Source organism: Aspergillus pseudodeflectus (assembly GCF_044049435.1).
Source record: "Aspergillus pseudodeflectus strain CBS 756.74 chromosome Unknown BJX68scaffold_1, whole genome shotgun sequence".
Lineage (NCBI taxonomy): Eukaryota > Fungi > Ascomycota > Eurotiomycetes > Eurotiales > Aspergillaceae > Aspergillus > Aspergillus pseudodeflectus.
In genome coordinates, this window is record NW_027263777.1 from 1522881 (window position 1) to 1547614 (window position 24734).

The window sequence follows — 24734 nt, forward strand, 5'->3', positions numbered from 1 at the left end:
TGGATGACAATGGACTAGGCTTTTCTTCGCTGTCGCCTTCATCGCCATGCTGCTTCTCTCCTTGTTCCTTATCCTCTCTTCAGAGAGCTGTCGAACAAATCGAGTCCTTAATTTCGTCGACAATTGTTTTTCTCTCCTGGTTCAATAATATTCTTGTTGCGCCTGTGATTTTGTTTCAGGTTCGGGATCTTCCCTTCAACGTCAGACCGACCCACCCCGAGCCCTGCTGTCAAACCAGCCGCCAAATCCGTGCTCATTCCGCTCCAGGCCGCTTTATTTTTATCTGCCAATTCCCAGTCAGCAACCTTTCGCGAGGCCTCACCTTTTCTACCGTCCTACATGCGTTGCAACTGAGCATTGATTGGGCTTTTGCTCTTTTATCGCCCATTCTCACAGCATGCTGATTCCAATTCAGCTTCGGCAGTTGGAACCCCGTCAAGCTTCGGATCCTCCCCCGAATAATGACCGACCAAGCGAGGGAAATGGCTCAGGGGAAGGCCACAATAACCTCGTCATTATCGTGAGTTTGTCGCTATCATTGGACTCCTTTCACCGATATACTAACCAGGCGTATCGCGATAGGTCACTGCCGTCATCGTCTTTGTCGTGGCCTCCCTCGTCATTCTCTACTTTGTCCTCCGCGCCCTCCGAAGAATGCATTCTCGCCCGAAATACATCCCAGGGAAATACCTGAAAGGAAAGTGGGAGCGATGGAACGTGGGTGCATCATACGGCCAAGTCCCCGGTGGCTCATCGGCAAACCAAGCGAGCAACACCGCCGCCGCTTCAACGACGCAAGGAGGCCCTCAGACCGACTCAAACACGGGCATTCGCCGAGACACTTCGATCCGATCGATCATCACCCTCCCCGCCTATTCGTATAACCCCAAGCCCACCGAACAAGTGATCGCACGCGAAGGAGAGCGAGGAGGCATGGACATGGTCGTCGAATTCCCGGAAACTGCAGAGGAAGAGGAAGACCGTCGCGAGGAGATGATGGAGTCGCTTTATCAGATCCGTCTGCAGCGGCGACAGGAGATAGCGGATCGTGAGGCGCGGCGTCGGGAGCGTCGGGAAGCTCGCGAGCGCGGAGACAGCATCCGTCTCGAGCAGCTGCGTGTCGAAAGCCGGCAACGTGGCAACAGTCGCGAGTCGGTCAACGGCAACACTCCCGTTTCGGCCTCTGTTGCGCTCGCAGAGGCCCAGAGTCGGGGTCGCGATAGAAGGATTTCAAGTGTCAGCTACGCTGAATTGGGCCATGTGCGACACGACGGATCTCGCCTTCGAGCGAGTTCACACGGCTCGGACTCTAGGCCTCTGCTGGGCGATGCCGCCGCGATGAGTACGGACAACCCTGACCGTTCGTCGGGGTTTATCAGCGTACATTCTCGCGGTGAATCTTATTCGTCCACGCTTTCCCTACCAGGTGGTGGCTCCGACGGGGAGAGTTTGACCCCCGTGCAGTCGCACACCACATCGCTGCACTCTGTTACCCCGTCGCATGCCGAACCCGAGGATGGCGACGTTGGTGCACGAAACATCCCACCCCCGGATTACGATCGTCTAGACTGGGGCGAGGCTCCACCCTACGAAGCTTCCACATCGCAGCCTAGCATCGATGCCCCGCCGCGATTGCGCGAGCTGACTCCGTTGCCTACAATCCAGATCGACGTGGTCAGCCCCGTTAGTCCGGTCAGCAATGGGCCACCTACACCCACAAGCTCGCAACAAACAGACTCGGGCTCGCACGCCTCTTCTACTGACTCGTCTCCTACTCACAAAACTACCCCTCCGGCTGAAGAGGCTCAAGCACAGGAGACGACGACTAATATCATTACTCCAACCCTCAATACCTCGGCATCCGGCGCGCGAATTGGTTAATATTTGTTATTTTTGATCTCCATCACGAGCATGAATACTCACGACTATAAGATTCCCTTTGATAATGTTTTGAGCTCTGGTTTTTTTTTTTTTAAATGTATCTAGCTAGCATGGCGTTTGGATGGTTCGGTCAGAGTGGGTGAGATATCTCGTGGACTTGGCTGCACATATAATTCATTGGAATATTATATCATCAATGCTGTTTAATCTCGTGTACATGGCCGCTGGATTTTCTCTACGACGCCCGTGAAATGCTATTCTATGATCGTGGCGAAGGCCAAATGAAACAATCTCCGTCTGGCAGAGCAGTACGCAAGGATAATGAGCTGCAGCAAGTGGGAGTCAACTTTCATACCGGCAGCTCAGGATATCTGTCCTTTCGGATCGATTCCAACCAACTTGAAATTTAATATGATAAGGTTATGTGGTCAAGTTGAAGAGCAAGCAAGCAATCGTCTGGTATAGTTCAGGCACCATCACGTGTTCACGACTTGGAGTCGTTCTTGGCGCGAGGCACCGAGGCGGTGAGCCCGGAACGGGATGGGGTAAACAAACCCAGCCACCCCATTATTATTGATTGTTTCGACTCGCGGAAACTGCCCGACGCGCCATTCTGCTTCACGCATCCATTATATCAGAGGCAGATACTTTATTTCCCCCCTCGAGTCCAGAAGCGGGGGTCTTACTACCTCAGTTTCCTTACCCCGAGCATCCTTCCGCGAACCCGTCGCGTCCTCGACCGGCCATGTCGCGCGAACACACAGCCAACAGTTTCGCGTCGTTCGGGTCCGATTTCGATCCAGAGCACGAAGCCATTGCATCCACCAGAGAGCTCGACGACGAGAGCCCGCGACTCCCCAAGATGAAAGAGGCGTCCAGGAAGCGCCAGCCATACGAGCAGGAAGAGGAGCCCGATTACGTCTTCAATACCTCTACATTCGAACAATACCTCCCTCATTTCTCGCCGATTGGAACATCCGAAGAAGAAGACGCAGATATCGACGAGGACATTTCCATTGAAGCCGGCCGTGGCCCCTCGAACCCTCCGCGCAGATTAGACGATTCCCGCAACTCCTACATGAGCATGGAGAACAGTGTCCGCTCCTCGTCCCCCGCTGTTCGACTTGACGTCCCCACACCTCAGAAGTCGGCTCTGCGCCAGGCACCCAGACGAGCCGTGAGCGAGAATCTCCGGAAAGACGCACAATTGAGACAAGCGAGTCTCGCTCACAAGGAAAACGTTGATCCCAACCCGTCCAAATCGAATCGCAAAGAGCGTCGCACTCTGTCCGAGATTCACGCCAAGGTCCGCGATGATTATGATGGTTCATTTATTGAAGATGAAAGACCGCCAGTTGTATCAAGTAACACGGCGCGTCCCACGCGCTTCTCAAATGCAAACCTCTCAAACCAGATTGCCGATGCCGTCGAAAAGGCGTCTCAAGAAGCATACGCGAAGGAGATCCGTCGCGCGAAGGCTCGTGCTGCTGCCGCAGGCGATACGGGTACACAGCAGTCTTTCCTTCTCCCGGATCTGCCCAATCTCTCCGATCTCGTGTCGGGCGTGTATGAAGACGGGACACCAGTCTACACCCGCCAGCCGAAAACAAGGACGACGCGATTTGTTTCCCCGCCAGCTGATGCCATGGATGTTTCTCTAAGCCGCGAACACATTCCTCTCGACGCTATTCCAATTCCGGAGGATGAAAAAGCTTTGTTCGTCTCCTTACGTCTTCTTCAAGACAAGGTCTCGGAGCTCGAAAGAGGCAAGGTTGAGGCGGAGAAGAGGTTGGAAGATCTGCGACAGGAGAACCATTTCTTGAAGGGCAAGTCAAGTCAGAGAGAAAAGGGCAGCCGCAGCAGCAAGCGTTATGACCTTGACCAGAACGATCACAAAAAGGATCGTCTTCAGAACGAGATCGAAAGTAAGTGCTTCGGCCCGTTCACATCAACCCCGCTAACCGTTGGCAGAATTGGAAGCAAAGAACTTGGCGCTTCAGAACAAGGTCGACCTTCTTGAGCGCAAGAACGACATTCAGGAGGCTGCATTGAAGAAGCTAAGCAAAGAACGTGATATGGCGGTCTCTCAACTTGGCGTTGCCTACCTGGAGACCCAGGACCTGAAGAATGAGAATGAGAGTTTAAGAGAGGAGCTTCTGAACTGGAAGACCCAATTCGCGAAACTGTACCCAGCTTCAAAACAGCGAGAAGACAGCGGCGAATCGGAGCAGATCACAGCTAGCGACGTCAGTACCGAGGACAGTCAAACCGACACTCGGCGCAGCGCCACAAAAGAGACCACAGCTAAGAGCTCGCGCTCAAAGTCCAAGTCGGGTCGCAAGGAGGAATCGAAATCACGCGTATCCTCCCAAGTTGACAGGGAGATCTCTCGTTTAGAGAAGGAGCGCGCGGAAGAGGCACTCTTCTCAATCGAGCTGCCTCGTGTACGAGAGTCATCAAGGAAGGAGAAGTCTAGTAGGTCTCGAACGTCAAGTGCTCAGATCAAGAAGCCTGGGAAGCGTGTCAAGAGAGTTGTGGTTGAGGAAGTCGAGGTTACCGAGCCAGTTGATTCGACCGCAGAGGCAACCGGTCATACTCGCAAATCGTCCGGTGCGGAGCAAGACTTGACGCTGTTGAGCTTCATTGACGTGAGTATCTCAGACTGGTTCGAGTGGAGTACCTTCTAACAGTCATGTAGGAACGTGAGATTGCCCAGCTTCGCAAGACACTGGAGGAAGAGCGACTTGCCCGGAAGCGCCGCCAGTCAAACCCAGCTGCGGATAATGCAGGCGAAACAGACAACCTCACCCGCCAGAGCACACCAAAGCCCGCTCTCCGCAAATCCTCCCTCAAAGAGAGCAAGGTTACTATCCCTCGACCTACTTCCGCTCTAGGTGATTTGACCACCGCCTCCAAGGCCAGTGCTACGGAAGGCGAGAGCCAGCTATCTGTTCCTGTCGAGCGCCCCCGTAGGCACTCAGAGCACTCAGTGACCGCTATCACTCCTCGTCGCCGTCGCCGAATTGCCGAGGAGATGACGTCTGCGTTTATCCTCCCAGATATTACTTTCCGCCACACCGACCTGACTGAAAACCTTAAGAAGCTTCCGGAGACGACTCAACGCGCGCTGGACCGTGCCACCCAACACAATGGCAAGAACTGCACGGTGTGCAAGAAGTCTATGCCTGGAGACCAGTGTGACCACACTCAAGAGGCAGTCAAAGCCCCGAAGCCCATTCCGGTCTCTGAGCGGATGCCTGAGCCATCTATTTACAACGAAGATCCCACTTTGCGTCCTGCGCAAGCGCCCGCCGTTGCCCTGGCTACTGTTCTGAAGGCCCTGGAGGATGAGCTGTCGCATCTGAAGATGCAGCTTGTCACTTACCAAGGCGCATATAACAGGCTGGACGCCTCACTCAGCAAGCGGCAGCGCAAGTCACTTGGCGAGAAGATTGAGAAGCTGCTCAAGGATATTGATATGAAGGCTGACCAGATCTACGCTCTTTACGACGTTCTCGAGGGCCAAAGACAGCGTGGACAAGAGATGACAGAGCAGGAGATGGAAGTCACCCTTCAGTCCATTGGCATCGACACGAACGCCGGCAAGCTGGGCGAGGTGACAGGCACGACTGACAAGTCTTCTCGTAAGGATGGAACCGATTACGATGTAGACGAGGACTCGGAGCTGCCGTGGGAGGGCATCGAGAGCACAATGGAGATGACGGGAGGAAGCCGGCATAATTAGGCGATTAAGCGATACTTGTCCTGATTGACTGGATTTTTGTGATTACTGTTATTTGCGCTTGTTTACTTCTTGTGGAAGGCGTTGAGTCCAGACTGTACTTTTTGCATTTGTTTTGGTATCTCGCATGGGACTCGGTTGGGGAAGCGTGCGATGGCGTCAGTCCGTCTCCAAGTAGCACCATTGAACATCCACTTATTATCCAATTGACTTTGCTCTCTTCCTTCTTCCAATGCGATGCCGGAGTAGCAATTGTTATCTCGACTACATAACCGTCTGTTGACCCCCACGGCCTCGACCTCCTCTGCACCCCGAATCAGCCTAGCGCTAAACCGAAATCCGAACCGATATCCGGCGGCGATTCCAGCTTTCGGACTTAAACTTGGCCATCTTCCCTGTCGCTCTTGTGTTACTCCATATTCTTATTTTGCATATTTCTTCTTCAAACCTTACATTTACCTTGTGTACTCTTTAGACTTTGGATATACTTTGATGGGCGCCAGTCAACAGCATGAACCAGACTTTTATCGCAGAGGCCATGTAGATCCTGTCACCGACACACGCGACACTCACCATGAAGCGGACAACGCAAGCATCCGCACCGCAATCCACGACAACGACACTGCGCACCTCCGCCTCCTAGATCCCTCTCCAGAACTTGACTCCGACACATGGTCTGACACCTCTAGCGTTAGCGACGAAGATGCGCCCCTCTCCCCACCACCCATCGAAAGTGAAAAGCCCGTAACATGGGCCTCGCTCCCGAACAGGGGCCAACTCGCCATCTTGACAATCGCGCGCCTCTCGGAACCCCTCACGCAGACTTCGCTGCAAGCATACCTCTTCTACCAACTGCGTTCCTTTGACCCGTCGCTCCCAGAGTCGACGATTGCGAAGCAGGCCGGAATCCTGCAGGGGAGCTTCACGGCGATGCAGTTCCTCACCGCGGTGTTTTGGGGCCGACTCGCGGATACGGAGTGGATGGGGAGGAAGAGGGTGTTGCTGATTGGGTTGTTGGGGACGTGTATCTCGTGCTTGGGGTTTGGGTTTTCGAGGTCGTTTGCGGCCGCCGCGGTGTTTCGAACGTTGGGCGGGGCGCTGAATAGTAATGTGGGTGTTATGCGCACGATGATTTCGGAGATTATAGAGGAGAAGAAGTACGTTCCTTTTGTCGGTCTCTTCCCGTGGTAGTTCCATGGATTCGTGGAGGGACTAATGGTTGCGACAGGTACCAATCTCGAGCATTCCTGCTCTTGCCCATGTGCTTCAATATCGGCGTGATCATCGGGCCAGTTCTTGGTGGAATGTTGGCGGATCCGATCAAGAACTACCCGCATCTTTTCGGGCCCGGATCGCTTTTTGGAGGGAAGGATGGCGTGTGGTGGATGGAACGCTGGCCGTTCGCTCTGCCGAATCTTATCAGTGCCATCTTCATCTTCATCTCGTGGGCTTCTGTGTTTCTTGGTCTTGACGAGGTACGCCCATCTCCACCAGTTCACATCTGCTATACTAATTGCACATAGACCCACGAAACCGCGCGCTACAGAAGCGACTGGGGCCGCAAACTCGGCCGACGACTGACACGCCTCTTCCGCCGGCGGAAATACCGTGGCTACCACCATCTATCCGAACATCCAGATGACGATGACGACGACAGAGACTCCCTCTACCTCACAGAAAGCGTAACCAGCCGCTCCCTCCCCTCAACCCCATCGCGCGCGCGGCACCACCTCCCACCGACGCACAAGCGGCCGAGCTTTCGCGCAATCTGGACGCCCAACGTCCTGCTCACGCTAGGCGTCCAATTCCTCCTCGCATTTCACACAAGCGCCTTCAACTCGCTAACCTTCATCTTCCTCCCGAACCCGCGCGCCCCACCAGAGAATCAGCGCTCCTTCCTCCGCTTCGGCGGCGGCCTCGGCCTCCCCTCGTCGCGCGTCGGAATGGCCACGGCAATCATCGGGTTTATTGGTCTCCCGCTCCAGATCTTCGTGTACCCGCGCATCCAGTCCAGACTGGGGACACTAACCTCCTTCCGGACTTTCTTACCTTTCTCACCCCTCGCATACGCACTCATGCCCTTCCTCGTCCTCATCCCCAACAGGCCGTATCTCGTCTGGCCGGCGTTCACGGTTGTCGTCGGGTTACAAGTTGTGTCGAGGACGTTTGCGTTGCCGGCCGCGGTTATCTTGGTGAATAACTGTGTGACGGATCCCGGGATCCTCGGGACGGTCCATGGCGTTGCGCAGAGTATTTCGAGTGCGGCGAGGACGGCCGGGCCGTTACTTGGTGGGTGGGGGTTGGGCCTCGGGTTGGAGTATGATCTTGTTGGTGGGGTTTGGTGGGCGCTTGCGGTTGAGGCGGCGCTCGGCTGGGTTTTGCTGGGGACTATTTATGAGGGGAAGGGGATTGATAGGAGTAAAAATAAAAGGAACAGAGTTGAGGAGGGTGAGGATGAGGAGAGGCGGTAGTAAGTTTTGTGATGCCTTATGTCCGGGTTTTATGGCTGATGCGGTATATACGAGACGACCTGTATGTCCTGATGATTCTAGAACGCAGTCTAGATCTTTTCTCAATAGAATGAAGTATAGAATGAGAGGAACTCCTCGAAGGTAAATCCGCGCCGGGTTTAAAGTCCATTAACTCACGCCCATTCCGCTATTTTATCCCATTCCCAAGCAAAACGCCAACATCCCAAATGACCCCGAAGCACACAGGTTGAAAATTGTCTCGAAATCACGCCATGGCATTGTATCCCTATGCCTCGTCAACAGCAGCCTCCGAGTCGAATGTACGCTCGAAGTGCACTCTTCGCATCTCCCCCATTCGCCTTCAAAAGCTCCGTCGCCTTGATCTTGCTCAGATCCAGTTCGTTTACCTGTAGAATGACACACCCATCAGCGATGCGCACCAACCTAACCAAGAGCAACAGAGAAACAGCGAACGTGGGAAAACCTACAAGCAACGTCACATCCTCCGCAGAAACCTTCACCGCAGCCGTCGCAGTCGCAGCCTTCTTCTTAATCTCCTTCCCACCCCGAGTAGTATCCTTCCCACCCTTATCTTTCGTCCCCGCGCCCGACGCAATCTCCAACCGACTCATCGCCTTCCCCAGCGCCTCCTGATCGGCAGCAGACGGCGCCGCCTTCGCCGCCCCCTCTCCGGATGGGGAGCCGCTCGTTATCTCGGTTGTGTTGAGGGACGAGAGCGCGGCAGCGGCTTTGCGGTCTTCGGCAGAGGTCGAGGTCGTGGTGGGGTTGTGCTCTGAGGCTGAGGGGACGGGGTCGGACATTTTGGGTCCTGGTGAGGGGTTGGGGTTTTGTAGGGGATTCGAGGACTTGGTGCGGTAGGGTGAGCGCGATGACTGGGCTATGATAGATCGAGTAGTCGGGATTATGACTGAGATCACGAAGTCTGAAGCTGAGCTGAGCTGAGGTGTGTTTGTCGGAGTGGAGAAGTATGAAGAGCGGAGGTGGGGTGGGCTGGGCGGGGAGATCGAGCTAAGATAAGCAGCAGCATGACGTGATAAGGAAAGCGAAAGTATAGCGTCACGTGATACTATAGACATCTGGCAGGGAGGGAAGAAGCGACCCACCATGTCCCACAACAGTGCCATTCATGTACTCATGTCACCGAGGCCGAGCCTCTGGGCTATCATTAAAACTGTACACTGCGCTACCGACCCTCATTTACAGGTCGTTTCTTCTTCAAGCTCATCTTAGAGGGTATATACTTTCCTGTATCAGATGAGGCAAGTACATTCCCGTGCCTCGCTGGGCCGCACCTCCCTCGACGAGCGCCTCTCTTGGGGACAACAAAGGAAGGAGCAGCCTACCATCGCATTTTTCCTTCTTGATAGACAATCCACAGGCGAGGTCCTGCTATGAGGGTTGTGTGAGTTTTACCATATCCTTTACCTGTCTATGCCATGGCTGGAGTAGTAGTGAGAGGTTCTGGGCGATGTATGTACTAATGCTAATGCGTTGGCTGGGTGGGTGTAGGATGGTAGGGCTATGGGTTGAGGATGCAATGATTGTTTCTGATCGAGTCAGTGGGGACGGGATGAACTGAATATTGACAGAATATTGGGCTAAGAAGTCACCTTGTTTGTCAGAAGGACTTGGCTTTTGAGTAAAAGATGACCAAACGAAATTGAATTCAAAATATCCTTTGGTTGATTAACCTATCGACACATGGCTTCCTTCATTCCCTCTCTAGTTCCAGCATATCGTATCCATAACTCGTCATCATAAACGTAAAGGCATAATATCTCATCAGAGCCATAAAACAAAAGAAAAGCATCTCCCCGAGCCCCTACCTACTCCCTCGTCCTCCAATGACTTCTCTTGACCGCACTCAAACAACATAATGCGGCCTCCGACTCGAAGAAGAATGTCTCCTCGAATGCCCGCCACTCCCATGCCCCCTCCGACTAGAATGACTCCTCCGACGAACGGTCGTCGTCTCCCTAACAACCGTCTTCTCCTTCGAGGCCGACCCCCGATACATAAAGATGGCAATAAGCGCCGTCCAAAAGAAGAAAAGAACCTCCATAATCCCCAACGCGAAACACGTCTTGAGCATGCGACAAGTCTTGTTCAGATCATCCGCGAGATCGTTCCCACTCTGTCGGCCGTAGGCGCCAAAGGGGCCCAGGGAGACATACACGCGGCCGCCGTCCCAGTCGCCGCAGTCGGCAGTGGCGATGAAGCGCAGCTGGTAGACGGCTGCGATGAAGGCGCCGCCGAAGAGGAGGTCGACGAAGGAGACGAAGGCCGCTGAGCGCTTTGTGGTGCTGTGTCGGATGAGGGTGTCGATGCACCAGAATACGGCAATTACGGAGACGATGAAGAGGACGAGGATGAAGGGGGGTGTTATCAAGTTTGCTTTGAGGTAGCCGTCGACGAAGTAGGCCTGTTTTTTGGCTTGTTAGTTCAATGTTTCTGGAAGACAGCGTTGGTAGGGAGTGTGGGTGGTGTGGGGACGTACCATCATTCCGATGATTGGAATGAGGAAAGTTATCTCCGTCAAGCGGTTGAAGATAAAAAAGATACTTCCAATCATTTTGGCGGTTGTTTACTGGCTCTGGCTGTTTGGTGGTGATCGATCGGGTAGGTTCTAATGGAATGCGGAGCGATGCGAGGAATGTGGATGGATGTAGATTTGTATGAAAATCAATGAGAAAATCGGTGTCGCATTAACAATGCGATAGATCCAAAATGTAGTATGCGATAAATGGAAAGAGTGTGTCGCAGTACGTAACCGTGAGATGTCTCGTCTTCTCGGTGTTTATCCTCGAGCGCAGCGCTGATCAGCGGTGGATGCGACCAGATGCCAACGCAGGCAGATGCACGAGGGAGGAATCAGGATGGGAAAATGCAGGAAAAGTGCAGTCCAGCCCCTGGCTCGAAGATAAATAAAAAGGCGATGAGGTTACAGAGGAGCTGAAAGTCGGAGGCTGGGCGAGTTGCGCGGTTGCTGCGGGGTGGCTGGGAATCCCCTCAATCCACCAGTGGGAACTGTGGAAACGTGCATCTGCGCAACATGACAATCTAATTTCTCCCGGGCTCAGACAGCCTTCTAGACCTTTCTGATGCACTTAGCCTAATCGATCTTGTCAGCCAGCCGATGTTAAAGAATTCCCTTCTTAGCTAGGGCTGCCCTACCAATTTACTAGTAGAGCCCCTAACCTCTAAGAGCTTAGAATTTATTGCTCCTACTAACGATTTGTATGGCCAGCGGCCAGCTCTGCTAGAGAAAACGCCGCATGGCATTTCTCGATATTACAACAGCAATAAAAGAGGATCGACACGATTCAAGAGCACTGTACACTATAGCCCGACGACGAGCGCAAGACAACAGCGTATGGAAGGAATATCTACGTGGAGCAGTTCCTCATGCCTCTTCTCTGCAAGGGGTATACACGAAGGTAAGTGCCCAAGCAAACCGAGTGAGACTATCTTCAAGTCGGGAACGCGCGACATCCCTCGTCCAGTGGACTGATGATCTTCGCACAAACGGACTTCCTCAAGTCCTCATCATCCCACGACTGCTGGCCTTGGTCGTAATCAAAGGCAAAGTTCACACAAATCATACCACGCGCTGGCAAGCCCTTGCCGCATCAGCGGAGGGATAGGGTTAATCTGGCGAGGACAGAGTTCACTGCGACTCCGACCGTATACCAGCCCGGCAGCACCAAAGTAGGATGGCCGCCGTTTCCAAAACAGCTCGTAGGAAAGAAGGAGTTTCTTTGTCCCTACTGTTTTGTCACATGTCCTTCGTCCTATCGCGGAAAGGGGCATTGGAGGTTAGTTGGAATAACCGGTCTCTCAAGAGTCGTTGGCTGATTCAAGCAGGGCACATTTGATACAAGACCTGCAACCCTACACCTGTACAGCTGTCGAGTGTCCTCAAGGCGACAGTCGACTACTCAACACTTGGGAAGAGTGGATCGTCCACGAGCAATTGTATCACCGGACCGAATACGTCTGTCCCAGTCATCCTGATGCGCCATTCTCAGCCGGGGAGCTTATGTCAAGCATATATCTTCGAGTCACGCAAATTGCAAAGATGATCTGCTTCGGCCGGAAGAAATCGACCGGCGAACGCGGCTTTTCACCAAACCAGCAGACACTTGTGTACTCTGTTCTTATGTTTCGGATGACTGGGCTGAAATGGATAAGCATATTGCATCACACCTGGAAGCTTCTGCTCTTCTGGCGCTCCCTCAATCGACCGGTATTAGATAATGACAACGATGCCGGTGACTCGGGCTCAATTCGTATGGAGAAGGGCGATGATGACGCGGTGGAGCTGCTCGACGAAGATGTTGCCGGGCCAATCACTGATCTTTTTGAAGAGCAAGAGCATCCGACCGATCAAGGCGGGAGTCATGAATTGACACCATCATCACTCTCCGAGCACCAAGCGGAGCTCAGCCAATCCGTGTCATCGCACCTGGAGTCTTTCCCTTTTCTGGGCCTCCCTCAATTGACCGGATCTGAATGTGATGGCAGTGGTTTGCAATCGGAACTGTACTCAGTTAGGGCAAAAAGCGTCAGTGAGAACGCGGTGGAGCTACTTGACGATGATGTTCGTGGCCTGATCACCGATCTCCTTGAGAAGCAAGAGCATCCGGCCAATCAGGGCGGCAGTCATGAGCTGACACTGCCATTACCCTCCAGGCGTCAAGTAGAGCTCAGCCGACATGTGTTGGAAGAGGACTCAGATCAGGCGTGGGATATCGCTGGCGATACGTCTCTTCATAACACTGTGATCTATGGTTCAGTTGAAGAGGTGACCCGGCTAATACGCGACGAGAAACGCAACATCAACGCGTTGGACCAGCACGGCCGGAGTGCTCTACATGTGGCTGTAGACAAGGCACCCTTTCATATGGTTAAGTTACTGCTTGACCTGTGTGCGGACATCCATTTCCCAGACACAGAAGGTCGAACACCTCTACATTTGGCTTCCGCAATGGGAAACGTAAATGCTATTGCATTGCTACTCGAATACGGTGCAGACACCTCCATCAAGGACGAGCGCGGCCAGAGTGCTCTACATGTAGCCACCGCAGAAGGGTCTACTGAATCCGTTCGTACCCTAGTTTTGTACGGCGCTGATACTGAGGGGAGAGACTCAAAGGGAAACACTCCGTTAGATGAAGCAGTGGCCAGGGGCGATCAGACGATACTCCATATCCTTAATCTGGCGAGGATCTGGATGAAAGGGGACAGAGAAGGCTTCTATGTCAACACTACTCTTATTACAGCAGATGCAAATGGAGATCAAGGGCCAATGGATATCCAGAAGGAGATTGCCGAGAACGACAAGGAATGGTACATGGTAGCGACTGTATCGCTACGAGCCTCGCAAAAGTTTCCCCCACCAGGTGCTCTTGATCTACATGCCCGCCTACAGAGAATCGAAGCAACCCGGGAGAAGTGGGAAGTGGCTGCAAATCAGATTCCGGCGCTCCTTAAGCTTACATATTTTGGAATTGTCATCTTCTTTGGTAAGAACTCATCTCTCAAGAGCAAGTCCGAGACTCGAGCCGCTAAACTTAGCAGATAATAGCAGGTCGACGAAATAGGGCAGCGAATAAGCATACTTTACAATACACTCATTCGAGTGGCCGAGATTTTCACCAAGCTGACCGGCAGAGGCGTATCACTTCGTCCTCTGAATGGTGAACGGGAATGGGACATGCCGGGTCCAGGCGAAGTCATTGACCTATTCGGGACAGAAATCCTGTTCGAGGGACCGACTGAAATAGGGACACGACTGAGGGAGGCCATTGTAGACCCAATCCTGTTGAACAGGGAGGCATGGCCCCATCCAGCGGTGACCCTCATTGTTACCGATGGAGCTGTAAGCCTAAGCTCGTCAATTCAGATTATATGCGGTGCAACGTTACTGACACGGTCTTAATCCTTATCCAGCCGTATCCAGAACCCAGGGACACACTGCAACGGACTATTCGTGCCTACAAGAAGCGTCCAAACAGGGATGCCCGCTCGTTCTTCGTGCTCTCTCAGGTTGGAGATGACGTAGAAGCTACGCAGTTCCTGGAAACAATAAGAGAGGATATTGACCTTGCAGACATAATCTTCTGTTCGCAAAGACTCGACGACCTTTACGGGCCCAGACCGCATGCGAGGTTGACAAGCAGTATGCTTCATACGTGAGTGCTCCAAGCATGATAATTTTGCATATTTTCCGGATTATACATAGTTGTGGCTACTGCTGACCCAGTCTAGCTCATTGGGATACTAGCAGCTGCCGTCGAAAAGTTTGTTTAACCAGCTCTTAGTGCATTTGGGCTGAGTGGACAGCATTGTCTAGCCTGAATTATGGATCACCTGAAGACTTTGTGGATACTTACAGCCTGCTTGCTACCTTTGGTTGAGACTTAGGGTCAATACTGCCGATTGGTGTCGTAATCCATGTTCATATTCGCTAGTCCTAACTATAGTACAACCCACGCCAGTCCAACTCCATGTGCAGATAAAAACTCTGATAAGTCTACTACCATCCGCCTTTACCGCCAAACCCAGACGACTCTTCGATCTTTTTACCCATGCCTCGCGTGGGTTTAGACTGCGCCGCCTCGTGCTTGCGCAGCTCCTCCGGCACCCTGGAGATGGGCGATTTGATGAGCATCTGCTTGAGGTCATACCTGTTATTATTAGTACACATGTCATCAACGCGAGGGGGAAAGAAACATACATGACATCGGCATCCTCATTGCCCAAGAACGTAATCGCCACACCGCTCTTACCAGCACGACCGGTACGACCGATACGGTGGGTGTAGCTTTCAATTGAGGTCGCCATGTTGAAGTTGACGACCAGACTGACGTCCGGCACATCGATACCACGTCCGGCTAAATCGGTAGCGACCAAGACGTCGGTTGATCCGTTACGCACGGAAGCCAGGGCGGCCTCACGCTGGTCCTGGGTCTTGCTTCCGTGTAGTGTGACTGACGAGAAGCCCCACTGTTTGATCTCCCGCGCGATGGCGTCACAGTTTCGCTTGATGTTGACGAAGACGATGATGGGTGGGCGGAAGTCGCCGGATGAGAGGATCTCGCCGAGGCGCTTCTTGCGCTTGTCTTCGCCGGCGACCATCTCGACTCGTTGCTCAACGGTATCCACGGCCTCGCCGACGCTACCAATATTGACTATTGCGGGGCGGCGGAGATACTTTCGTGCAATGCGCTCTACGGCTGTAGGCATGGTAGCTGTATACATCATGGTCTGGCGGTAGCGGTCTTTGGCGCCGATATGCCGGCTCATCGCAGACGAGTCCTCGGCTTCTTCGGTGTCGGGCTTTTCATTCGTGACAGGGAGGGCGTCAAGGATCTTGTTGACAGGCTCTTCAAAACCAAGGTCGATCATCCGATCAGCTTCATCCATAATCACATAGCAGCACTGGCTGAGAACCAACATGCGACGCTCGATACAGTCAACAAGACGACCCGGAGTGGCGATAATAATTTCCGCACCGTCGCGTAGACTGTATGCCTGCTCTTCAAGCGAGTGACCACCGACAATACTGACGACGTTGAAACCAAGGGGCACTGTAAACTTCTTGGCCTCGATCTCAATCTGCTGTGCCAATTCACGCGTAGGTGCAAGGACAATCGCGTACGGCCCATCATTCTTACGCCACTCAAACTCGTCAATCCGCGGCAACTCCGCAATATAGACGAGCAGAGGTAGTAAAAACGCCGCGGTCTTACCGGAACCGGTGACGGCAACACCGATAAGATCTCGGGATTGAAGAGCAATTGGAATGGCCGCTCGTTGAATCGGAGTAGGCTCTTTGTATCCAACTTGGTCGACAAGACTGAGTAACCGCTTTGGCAATCCAGACTCGTCCCAGGACCGCATAGGGTTTGGTACACTTCCGCCCTTGGTAGCAATGTTGAAGTCTTCCTTAAAGATACGCCAGTCTCTCTCGCGCATATGCTCCAGCTTCTTCTCGCTCCAGTGCTTGTCCAGCTGGTTTCGCGTGCTCTCCTCCCGCCGTCTCCGCTCCATCTCGAGAATCTCCCGTGCGCGGATACTACCGGCCTCCCGGTCTCGATCCTCCAGAGCCTGTGCGTACTTCTGCGCTACCGCGTCCGCAACATCGTCACCAAAGCCAGCCAGGCGCCCGCGTCCAAAGAAGTTGGCCTGATGTCGCGTCTGGTACAACGGGTTATAGTCGCCGCTGGTATCTTCCTCCGCATTCCACTCGAAATTAAATTTCCGGTCCGTCGTTCGCTTCCGCTTCTTCTTGGCGGAGAAGTTTGATGTCTGTTCCGAACCCATGTATCTCTGTTTCACGAGTGCCGCCTGTGCAGCCGCTTCATCCTCATCTTCTATGAGCCGCTTTTCGCTATTCTCCGACGACCTTCCCGAAGGGATATCATGCTTCGAGCGCATGGCCGCAGGGCCCTTCGGAGCATCGCCGTGCCGCATCGCGCGAGGACCGGTAGGGATCGATCGGGAATCGCCGTTCGGGGTGTCCGTTCCAGTCATCGGGGTATCAAATCCACTACTCGGTGTACCATTCGACCTTTCAACTCCATTCGTCTTCACCCTGCGTTGAGCGTCCACTTCCTTAGCGCGTTTCTCCATAGCAAGTCGTTCACGCTCCGCCTTCGACATGAATTTCGGCTAAAGAAGCAAACAGTGAATTAGCCGCGGATCCTCTCTTGAAGCACGTTTAGCACAATGAAGAATAGCGCACATAATCTCACAACAGTAGAACAAGCATACCTTTGCTGCCGTAGCGTCGGCCTCGCGTTTCTTCCGCACAAGCTCTTCCACACTCAACGGCGTCGCTGCCGGCTTCTTTGCGCCCCATCCGACCTTCTTCTTTTTCGGCTCTGGCATAGGAGGGAGCGGCGGGAGGTCTTCGGGCGGGGGAGGAGGTGCGGATACATCTGGTGGCGGCGGAGGAGCGCTGAACTCTGGCGGGGGAGGAGCACCATCTTCTGGTGGAGGAGGGGGTGGTAGGGATGACAGAGGCTCCGTAGAGCCGCTCATGGATATGTCGCCCATGGTCGAGGTGAAGGACAATGAAGGTCCGAAGGTTGTGGTTTGTGAACTGGAGCTTGAAAAGTTGGGGCGAGAGAAGGCCGCGGTCTCGCCTCGTCGAATCTTGGCATCCACGTGACCAAGGCTATCGGAGGAGCATCACGTGTGTATAGTTTGGCTCAAATATACCTGACCCCCTGCGGTGGGTCTTTCAAGGTTTTCAGATATTAGAAGATATCACTTTTTTACTCTTCAAAATTCATATTTCATTCATCACTTTTGGCCTAGAAACCGCACTCAGGCCAGCGATATCAATTAGGGTTAATGTACGTCTCTCGAAGGCCACAACTCTGCTGCCTATGGTAAAGCGTCCGGTGCAAAGTTAGTAGTTGCTTATGCCGTCATCTCAGGGAAACGCATGGCTACTACACGCAACTACATTTCATTCGCCGCTCGCTACCTAACTAACACACGAGCTAGATCAATCTAGATCAAGCAGCTACCTAATAGAGATATAAGATAAGAATACAATGGAGACAGTGTCCAAACCCTGATGTGATGTGATGTCCACCCAATCCAATCAATTAAACATGGTCTCGTTTAGCGGAACAGCCGGTTCGGAGAGGCATATGGGTATAGACCTGCCTCGTGCTGCTCGAGCATGATCACTGGGAGGTGAATTGATATTTCGGAAAACGTAGGGGGAAGAGAAAGCGTATAGGAAACAGTAGTGTTCTACACAGGAAGAAAGACAAACCAATGGCCTTTCCTGGGGACGATTCCGTGCCGTACTGAATAAGCGCCGAAAAGCAGATTATAGCTGGTGGATTTGATTTGCGTGGTTGAGTCAATTTATGCGCTGCCGAATCCGCCATTGACGGGGCTCTGCTGGTAGTAGTTGTACTGGCCGGCTTGTGGGGTGGTAGCAACGGGCGCAACAGGAGCAACGGGAACGATGGGCGGAGCGGGAGGAGCAGGAGTGGGAGGCACGGCCTGGGGCGTCGGCTCTGTACCTCCGGTCTTTGCCTTGGAGACAGATGCGGGCCCATGAACTTCCCGGTCGAGAGTCATGTATTCCTTCGCGGCATCCTGTGTGCCGCGTTCCAGGAGGTAGACCATGTAGACCTGGACGAGGTCCCGTGCGACCTCTGAGGAGAGCGCGCTCTTCGAGCGAATGTCCTCAATAACGCCCTTTATCCGGTCGTACTGAGCAGTCTCTGTTGTAGCGCTTGTAGGCTGGTCGAGCTCGAAGGTAAGATAGCTCTTCCAGAAGGGCTGGCTGCCCATGTAGTACTGTTGGTTCTTCTGGAAGACTTGACGGGCCTCTTCGGGAGAGCCCTTGATCTTCCATAGTAGCCGGGCCCATTCCGCAACCAGGGCGGCCTTGGTAGCGAGATCGCACTGCGCGGAGTCCAACTGGGTCTTGTAAACTTCAATGGCGGCTTCTAGGCCACCGTGACGACGGCACGTGTTGGCAAGCGAGACTATTGTTTCAACGTGGTCGGGCATGTTGATGAGGATGGCTTCGTGGATTTCCTTGGCAACACTGACTCGCCCGGACATTTCCTCGAAGTAGGCGTACTGGAGACGAGTGGCGGGATTGGCAATGGGAACGTAGAGACAGCTTGCCCGTTGATAGATATTCCGCACTTCTTCCTCCTTGCCAGGCTGTGCAGACATCCAGCGGGCATATCGCTGCCAGAACTCGTCGTAGTGAGCGCAAGTTACCAGGCACCGCTCATACAAGAACTGAGTGCGAGTATATGAGCCTTCGGCCTCTTCAAAGTCGAGATACTTCTTCCAGTTCGTCAACTGGCCTTCATCAAGCTCCGTTACGTGGAAGTACGGGCGCTTGATTTCGGACTCATACGTCCAGCGCTTCGTCGTCTCCGTTTGTGTCTTGGAGAAGATCTCAAGGTGGTATCCGTCGACACGCAGGCGCAAGTCACGCTCTATCTCAGCTTCTGCCTTTGCGCCTGGCGCAACCTGATCCGCAGCTGCGTCAAGTTCAGCTCGGAACTGTGACAAAGTCTCGGGAGGAGCCAGTTCAGCTAGCGGGCGCGTTTGCGCGATCTGCCTGTAGCGCTCAAAGTAACGCGCATACTGGTGCATCGGGATATGGATGACTCGGCCAAGGATGGCGAAGATCTTGTCAAACGCCTCCACCCGCTCCTCGTACTCAATATACTTATCCCAGAAGGGGTGGGAAAGGAAATCTAGCCCGACGCAGCTAGCACCTCGCTCGAAGAGTCTGCAAGGTATGCCTGTTAGTCACCTCGAACGTATCAAGCGAAGGAAGAGAAGGGAACGGGAGGGAGAGGAAAGAGCGGAATGACAAGGATAGCAAACATGAGCATTGAAATCTTTCGGTACTGCGAAGCCCAAGCAATTCAACGACTAGGAGGATCAGTTTGTGGAGAAGCTTCTTTTTCCTGCTCTGCATCGAGCGCAGAGTAGATGGACCACCGAACAGGATTCGTGGGGAAGGTACCGGTGCAAGGAAGATGGTGCTTGTGTTCAAATCAGAGTTTCTTTGGTCTACGGGGGAAGGAAACAGCCCTGAAACGCCATGGGTGAGAAGTGAACTCCAGTCGAATCCGGGTAAGGCGACGTCTCACCCATTGAGGGAGCCGCTCGTAACGAGCTTCTGCATCACGCGCATTCCGCCTAACAATGACCATTCGGTGCTGTATCGGTAGTGGTTACAGGGGAAGGAAAGGAAAGCCGCTCTCGTCTACTTACTCTCGGATGTTGTCTGTGTCGTGGGATGTCTCTGCTTTGAAGGAGCAGTAGTTCGTCCAGAGGTCGACGGAGGAGGAAATGCTCGCGATACCCCGTTCGTAAACCTATCGCCCGTTAGTTATCGAGCTAACGTTCGGGTACAGATGAATTCATACCATATCCGCAGCCTCAGTTCCTGTGATCGAGAACTCGAGATCCGCATATTTCTTCCAGTACCCAAAGAGCAACGGAAACTTGGCGAGGAATCGATCGTAAGCTTGGCGCACAGTTGTAATCGCCTGTGGATTCGAGTTCCGGTTGACACCTCCCTCAAGGGCCTCTGCGCCGCGAACCAGCTTCTCCCAGGTCTCGAAGTTATCGGGGTCATCGAGCTTCGACGCGCAACCAGTTAGCTTCTCATCAAGAGGATTAACACAAAAGGGCAGCGGTCGCATCATACCAACTCAACCTCTAGCTTCCTCAGCTCTGCGTTCTCCTCTTCGGAGCCTCCAAAGTTGTAATCGGCCATGGTGGTTGTCGGAGTCAAGGATCACGGACACCGCTCGCGACACTGCAGCGATCGACTAGGAAGGTGTTGAAGTGATAGTAAAGACCGACGCAAAAGATCCCCAGGGATAAGCAATAACCAAGATCCCGATAAGAAGCTAGGAATCTCCTCTCTGTGTTCCAGAATGCAGATGAAGCGAAATTGAAATGAATGAAGTTGCGGTTGCTCTCCAAGTCCCCAGCCACGGGAGATGCCGCCCTTTTTTTCTTCCGATCCATTGGCACCTCCAGTCCCAATCAGGCTTAGCGTAGAATACTGCAATTTCTCAACCCATCTCAAAGCAACCGGCGAAAGCACTCACGAGATTCGAAACATCCTCAAGCACAACAGCACATACACGGACCGTCGCGTCCAATCCCTTTCGCCAAAATGGAATCCGCCCTCCAAGGCTCGATAACCAAAAACCTCCCGGAGCGCCTCCTCCGCTTCTTCGCCCGCTACCCACCACAAAAGTACTCCGCGCTCGTCCGACCACAACCAGACCCCGAAACCACACCGAAAGCAGACAGCTCGACGCTGCCCTCCCCCTACACCGCGAACCGTGACGCCAAGGGCTTCCAGCGCGAAGACCCGCGCGCCCCCTCCGCCTCGCGCGCCCTCCTCTGGTCGGACCCCAAATCTCCGAACCCGTTCCTCCCCGTCAAGGTCGGTGAGAAGTGGCAGGGCGCGAGGATTGGGCTCCGTCGCCAGGCGGATCTGGTCAAGCTGGCGAAGAAGTATGGTGTCGAGGCGCTGTTGCCGCCTGGGAGGAAGAGTACGGAGTTTAAGGAGACGAGGCTCGCTGAGAAGGGGTTGACGATTAAGGGTACGGGTATTGGGCAGAAGGTTAAGGGTCATAGGTGGGAGAGGACGATGGAGACGAGGTTGGAGGATCGCAGAAAGGCTATGATGGAGATGCCGGAGACGATTCGGATGTGGAAGCAGGTGAGTACACTGTGTCCAGGTTTCCTTTCTTTATCCAAATCGGGTGTGCTAATGGGTGTCTTTTCTCCAACAGAGAGGTCACGGTCGTGGCTGGAAGAAGTGGCCCAAGAGGTGAGCTCGCTCTTAGTGTGGGCTGGGGCGTGTATAATGTACGATCTATGGTTTGGTTTCTGGTCCTCGGCTTGTACAGATCGATTCGATGGAGATATAAGTTGCTTAAGTCACATTGGGAACAGGAGTCAGTTTCTCTTATTATTATTTTTTCCTCTTCGCCTGCATGCATGTATCATACAATAGATATTTACTCAAAAATCTCTGGACTCATATGCAATCACTCAGAGAAGAATACCTTCGTACCTGATATAAGATATATGAAATTGTCACAAGTCGTGTAAGCGGGGTATATAAAATGTCAAGGCTATCAACAAGCTTCATCATCTCCATGCTCATCCTCATGATCATACACGGGGCTTGCAATATCCCCAACCATAACCGTCCCCAACCACTCCTTCTCCTCAGCCCCGTCACCCACCGGCGAGATATGCCTCCCAAACAGGATCTTCCTTCCAACCTTCCTCGTCTTCGCAAGCGTAGCATATGGCTCATCACCCCTTAACCCCGTATACTGATCCACACAGACCATCTGGCACCGCTCGCATGATCCCAAAACATCAAAGCGTAGCTGTTCATGTTCAGGCCCAGTTCCGGGTCCGATGCTCACGGATCGCCACGTATCCTCGACGTAGGGCCGTTCAGCCATCGGTTGGTTCTCAGCGACTACGATGTTTGCGCGGAAGACGTCGGCTGCGACGGCTTTCTTCGTGCTGTTGGGTGGCGAGGAGGTTGTAGCCGTGGCCGCATTGGACGTATTTGACTTTATAGCTTGGTTGAGTCGGTTTACCGAGGAGCGAGAGATGAGGAGGAGGGGGCTTTCGTTGGATAGAAGGATTGGGTTGTTGTTTGGCGGCGGGTTTGGAGAGGAAGTGAATTGAGGAAATGAGCCTGGCATGCTAGGTCTGGCTGTTGGTGTTGGAGTTCGTTCTCTGCGAATACCGGGTCGAATACAGGATCTTGTTGAGGATTGCGGTGGAAATCTTGCTAAAGTGCAAGGCACGCCTAGAAACTCTGTGAAGAAGGTCGATATCGTCGCCGCCGTATAGACCTGGAGGACGACCTTATCACCGCAGACGGTAGACGGCTTCGAGGCGTTCTGGCACAGCGATGTCGTGAGCGAGTTCATGTTCTCTCGACGAAGCGGTATATCCAGTGTCCTCTTCTCTGCCTCAGGTCCATCACCACATGCGATGCGTAATATGCCACGAGTAAGGTCGACAGTTGGCCGGATCAAGGCCATTCGAGGGTACCGCTTCTGATTCAGCGTTACACCTGTGCCCTGGTGGACGAGACACCATTCCCGGTCCCAGGATAGGCCTTCTCTGCGTACCTGCCACCGCTGCCCATCTGGAACTCGAAATGCGCCGCAGCTTTTGATCGGGTAGACGGAAAGGCTCTCGACGTAAAAGCTGGGCTGCTGTTGTGACACATTGACACTCTCCGTCATCGGCACCACAAGCCCCTCTGGTGGCTTATCGACATAAAATTCCTCGAGAAATGCCATGAACGTGTCGATATCTTTCTGACTGCTCATAGCGCCTAGACTCACTCGCAAAATCCCAGTCGGTCGTTCATCCATGATATCATTATCGTCGCCGCAGCGCATCCCAGCAGAGAAGTGTCGAAGCATATCGGCTCCAGTCCAGCCGAGACTCAACGCCGTGCCTCCGGGGTTGCAGAGCGTTCCCGATCGGATCTGAATATTCTTGATGCTTGCGAGTCGCTCGACTTCGGATTTCCCTACCCACATCCTGCGACTGCTTCGCAGATTAAAGGCCATTATAGGTCCCTGTGTGGACGGGTCGCTGTAATCTGACTTCGACGACGTATAGAGCTCGCATACTTTCGCTCCGTTATAGTGTTTCAATGCAGTCATCCGTTGGTATAACTGCTTTGCGAGAAAGCCTGTGTGTGAGGAAACATTTCGCATGGCGCCGTAAAGACGACTGTGAGTTTCGAATGCCGAGCCCAGTGCGATTATGTTATGGAATGGGAGAGTCCCGTCTTCGAGTCTTTCATGTATAGACTGCTTCTTCGCGTGCCACGCATTCTCCCTCGTCAAGACCATATCCACGGTGCCACCGCCGAAAAACTTCCTCTTATCAAAGACATGTCCAGCACTCTTCCGAACAAGCAGCGCACCGAGATCCGGAAACCCAAAGATCTTGTAGAAGCTCAGAACCGTGAAATCGGGAGCCGACCTGGCATCACTCAGATCCAGCGGCGACGTCGAGACAAGAGATGCCGCGTCCAAAAGTGTATAGACATCCTGCTTCGTCGAATTCTGCCGGTCACGAATTTGCTCACACCATCTCATTGGCAACCGACGGCCATTCATGTTCGACTGGCCAGGATACGCAAATAGCTTCGGAACATCCTCCGTTGCTGACCCGGATCCCAGCTCAGAGATCCAACTCTCAGCCTCTTCATCTGTCACGAAGCATCGCGACCCCGCCGCCGCAAGCTCCCGTACCCCGACAAGACTCGTGTGCGCATCCACATGGTACCCGTACCAGAAGCCCTGTGGCGTCGAGTCTCGGAGAGAATCTGCTACTAATTTAATCGCGGCAGTGGCATTCGCCACGAAGACTAGATCAAAATCGTCTGGGTCTGCGTGGAAGAAGCGAAGGGCCTTTAGGCGAATGTCGTCCACGCGTTGCGATGATAATTGCGATGAACCTGATAGAGAATGCGGATTGCCGTAGAGATTGCCTGTCAGGTCACGACTGAATGCGTCGATCAGGGAATTGGCATAAAGTGTGGTCCCTGCATGGTCAAGGTACGTTGTATCTAGAGTTCGAGGTAACTTAGCAAGCGCTTCTCCGTCAAATGGTAGGGAGGCGACTGTGGTTTCTGACCTTTGAGCAAGGGATATTCATGCTCCCGGATGACGTCGATATCATCGGAGTATCCTGAGCAATACGCTGCGGGGGAATCTACGCCGTTCGCGCGATAGCCCATAATCACAAATGTAGGAGATGCCGGAAAAGAAGCTAGAGCATTATCGAGAGCGATTGTACATCATCAAAGGTCAGTGGCGACAGCTTCACGAAAGATATGCGGTACAGTTGCGGTGGGTGACCAATAGTGGGGAGGCCAAAGTCGGGGAAGGAATGTGCATCGACCAGGGGTATTCGATCGCGGCTCATCACCTGCTTTTTGAATAAATAGCCTGGATCTATCATCGAGGAAGTGGTGTGGAGTTCTCCAGCTGCTTCAATCAACCACACTTTGGTTCATCCTTATCGGAGTT

General features: G+C 53.3%; 8 protein-coding genes across 8 annotated transcripts; 4 read left to right on the forward strand and 4 right to left on the reverse strand.

Annotated features, from left to right (window-relative positions):
* Window positions 1-397: 397 nt before the first annotated feature.
* On the forward strand, window positions 398-8094 carry BJX68DRAFT_251669 (uncharacterized protein; the record flags this gene model as incomplete). Its single annotated transcript, XM_071042428.1, has 8 exons — window positions 398-520; window positions 583-1687; window positions 2553-3806; window positions 3853-4529; window positions 4580-5571; window positions 6217-6780; window positions 6852-7098; window positions 7147-8094. The coding sequence occupies 8 exons, from the start codon at window positions 398-400 to the stop codon at window positions 8092-8094; spliced, it is 5910 nt and encodes a 1969-aa protein (XP_070905937.1).
* Window positions 8095-8315: 221 nt separating this feature from the next.
* On the reverse strand, window positions 8316-9074 carry BJX68DRAFT_12885 (huntingtin-interacting protein K). Its single transcript, XM_071036256.1, has one exon. It carries the CDS (start codon window positions 8913-8915, stop codon window positions 8391-8393), a length of 525 nt encoding a protein of 174 aa, XP_070905938.1. The 5' UTR covers window positions 8916-9074; the 3' UTR covers window positions 8316-8390.
* A 663-nt stretch (window positions 9075-9737) lies between these two features.
* Window positions 9738-11127, reverse strand: BJX68DRAFT_223400 (uncharacterized protein). The gene is made up of 2 exons (XM_071038134.1): window positions 10613-11127; window positions 9738-10537 (listed from the first exon to the last, which is right to left on the reverse strand). Exons 1-2 carry the CDS (start codon window positions 10685-10687, stop codon window positions 9980-9982), a joined length of 633 nt encoding a protein of 210 aa, XP_070905939.1. The 5' UTR covers window positions 10688-11127; the 3' UTR covers window positions 9738-9979.
* Window positions 11128-12083: 956 nt separating this feature from the next.
* BJX68DRAFT_223401 (uncharacterized protein) lies at window positions 12084-12952 on the forward strand (the record flags this gene model as incomplete). Its single annotated transcript, XM_071038135.1, has 1 exon — window positions 12084-12952. A coding segment is annotated over exon 1 (574 nt), but the record flags the coding sequence as incomplete, so codon positions are not given.
* Window positions 12953-13536: 584 nt separating this feature from the next.
* Window positions 13537-14366, forward strand: BJX68DRAFT_223402 (uncharacterized protein). Its single transcript, XM_071038136.1, has 3 exons — window positions 13537-13640; window positions 13696-13996; window positions 14068-14366. The coding sequence occupies exons 2-3, from the start codon at window positions 13832-13834 to the stop codon at window positions 14311-14313; spliced, it is 411 nt and encodes a 136-aa protein (XP_070905941.1). The 5' UTR covers window positions 13537-13640; window positions 13696-13831; the 3' UTR covers window positions 14314-14366.
* Window positions 14367-14653: 287 nt separating this feature from the next.
* On the reverse strand, window positions 14654-20404 carry BJX68DRAFT_251670 (uncharacterized protein; the record flags this gene model as incomplete). The annotated part of the gene is made up of 7 exons (XM_071042429.1): window positions 14654-14804; window positions 14855-16791; window positions 16894-17145; window positions 18034-19405; window positions 19897-20000; window positions 20052-20267; window positions 20336-20404. 7 exons carry the CDS (start codon window positions 20402-20404, stop codon window positions 14654-14656), a joined length of 4101 nt encoding a protein of 1366 aa, XP_070905942.1.
* Window positions 20405-20747: 343 nt separating this feature from the next.
* BJX68DRAFT_223410 (mitochondrial 54S ribosomal protein mL59) lies at window positions 20748-21725 on the forward strand. Its single transcript, XM_071038137.1, has 2 exons — window positions 20748-21367; window positions 21441-21725. The coding sequence occupies exons 1-2, from the start codon at window positions 20813-20815 to the stop codon at window positions 21480-21482; spliced, it is 597 nt and encodes a 198-aa protein (XP_070905943.1). The 5' UTR covers window positions 20748-20812; the 3' UTR covers window positions 21483-21725.
* Window positions 21726-21736: 11 nt separating this feature from the next.
* On the reverse strand, window positions 21737-24664 carry hxB (putative molybdenum cofactor sulfurase protein (HxB)). The gene is made up of 2 exons (XM_071036272.1): window positions 24340-24664; window positions 21737-24271 (listed from the first exon to the last, which is right to left on the reverse strand). Exons 1-2 carry the CDS (start codon window positions 24440-24442, stop codon window positions 21789-21791), a joined length of 2586 nt encoding a protein of 861 aa, XP_070905944.1. The 5' UTR covers window positions 24443-24664; the 3' UTR covers window positions 21737-21788.
* Window positions 24665-24734: the final 70 nt, after the last annotated feature.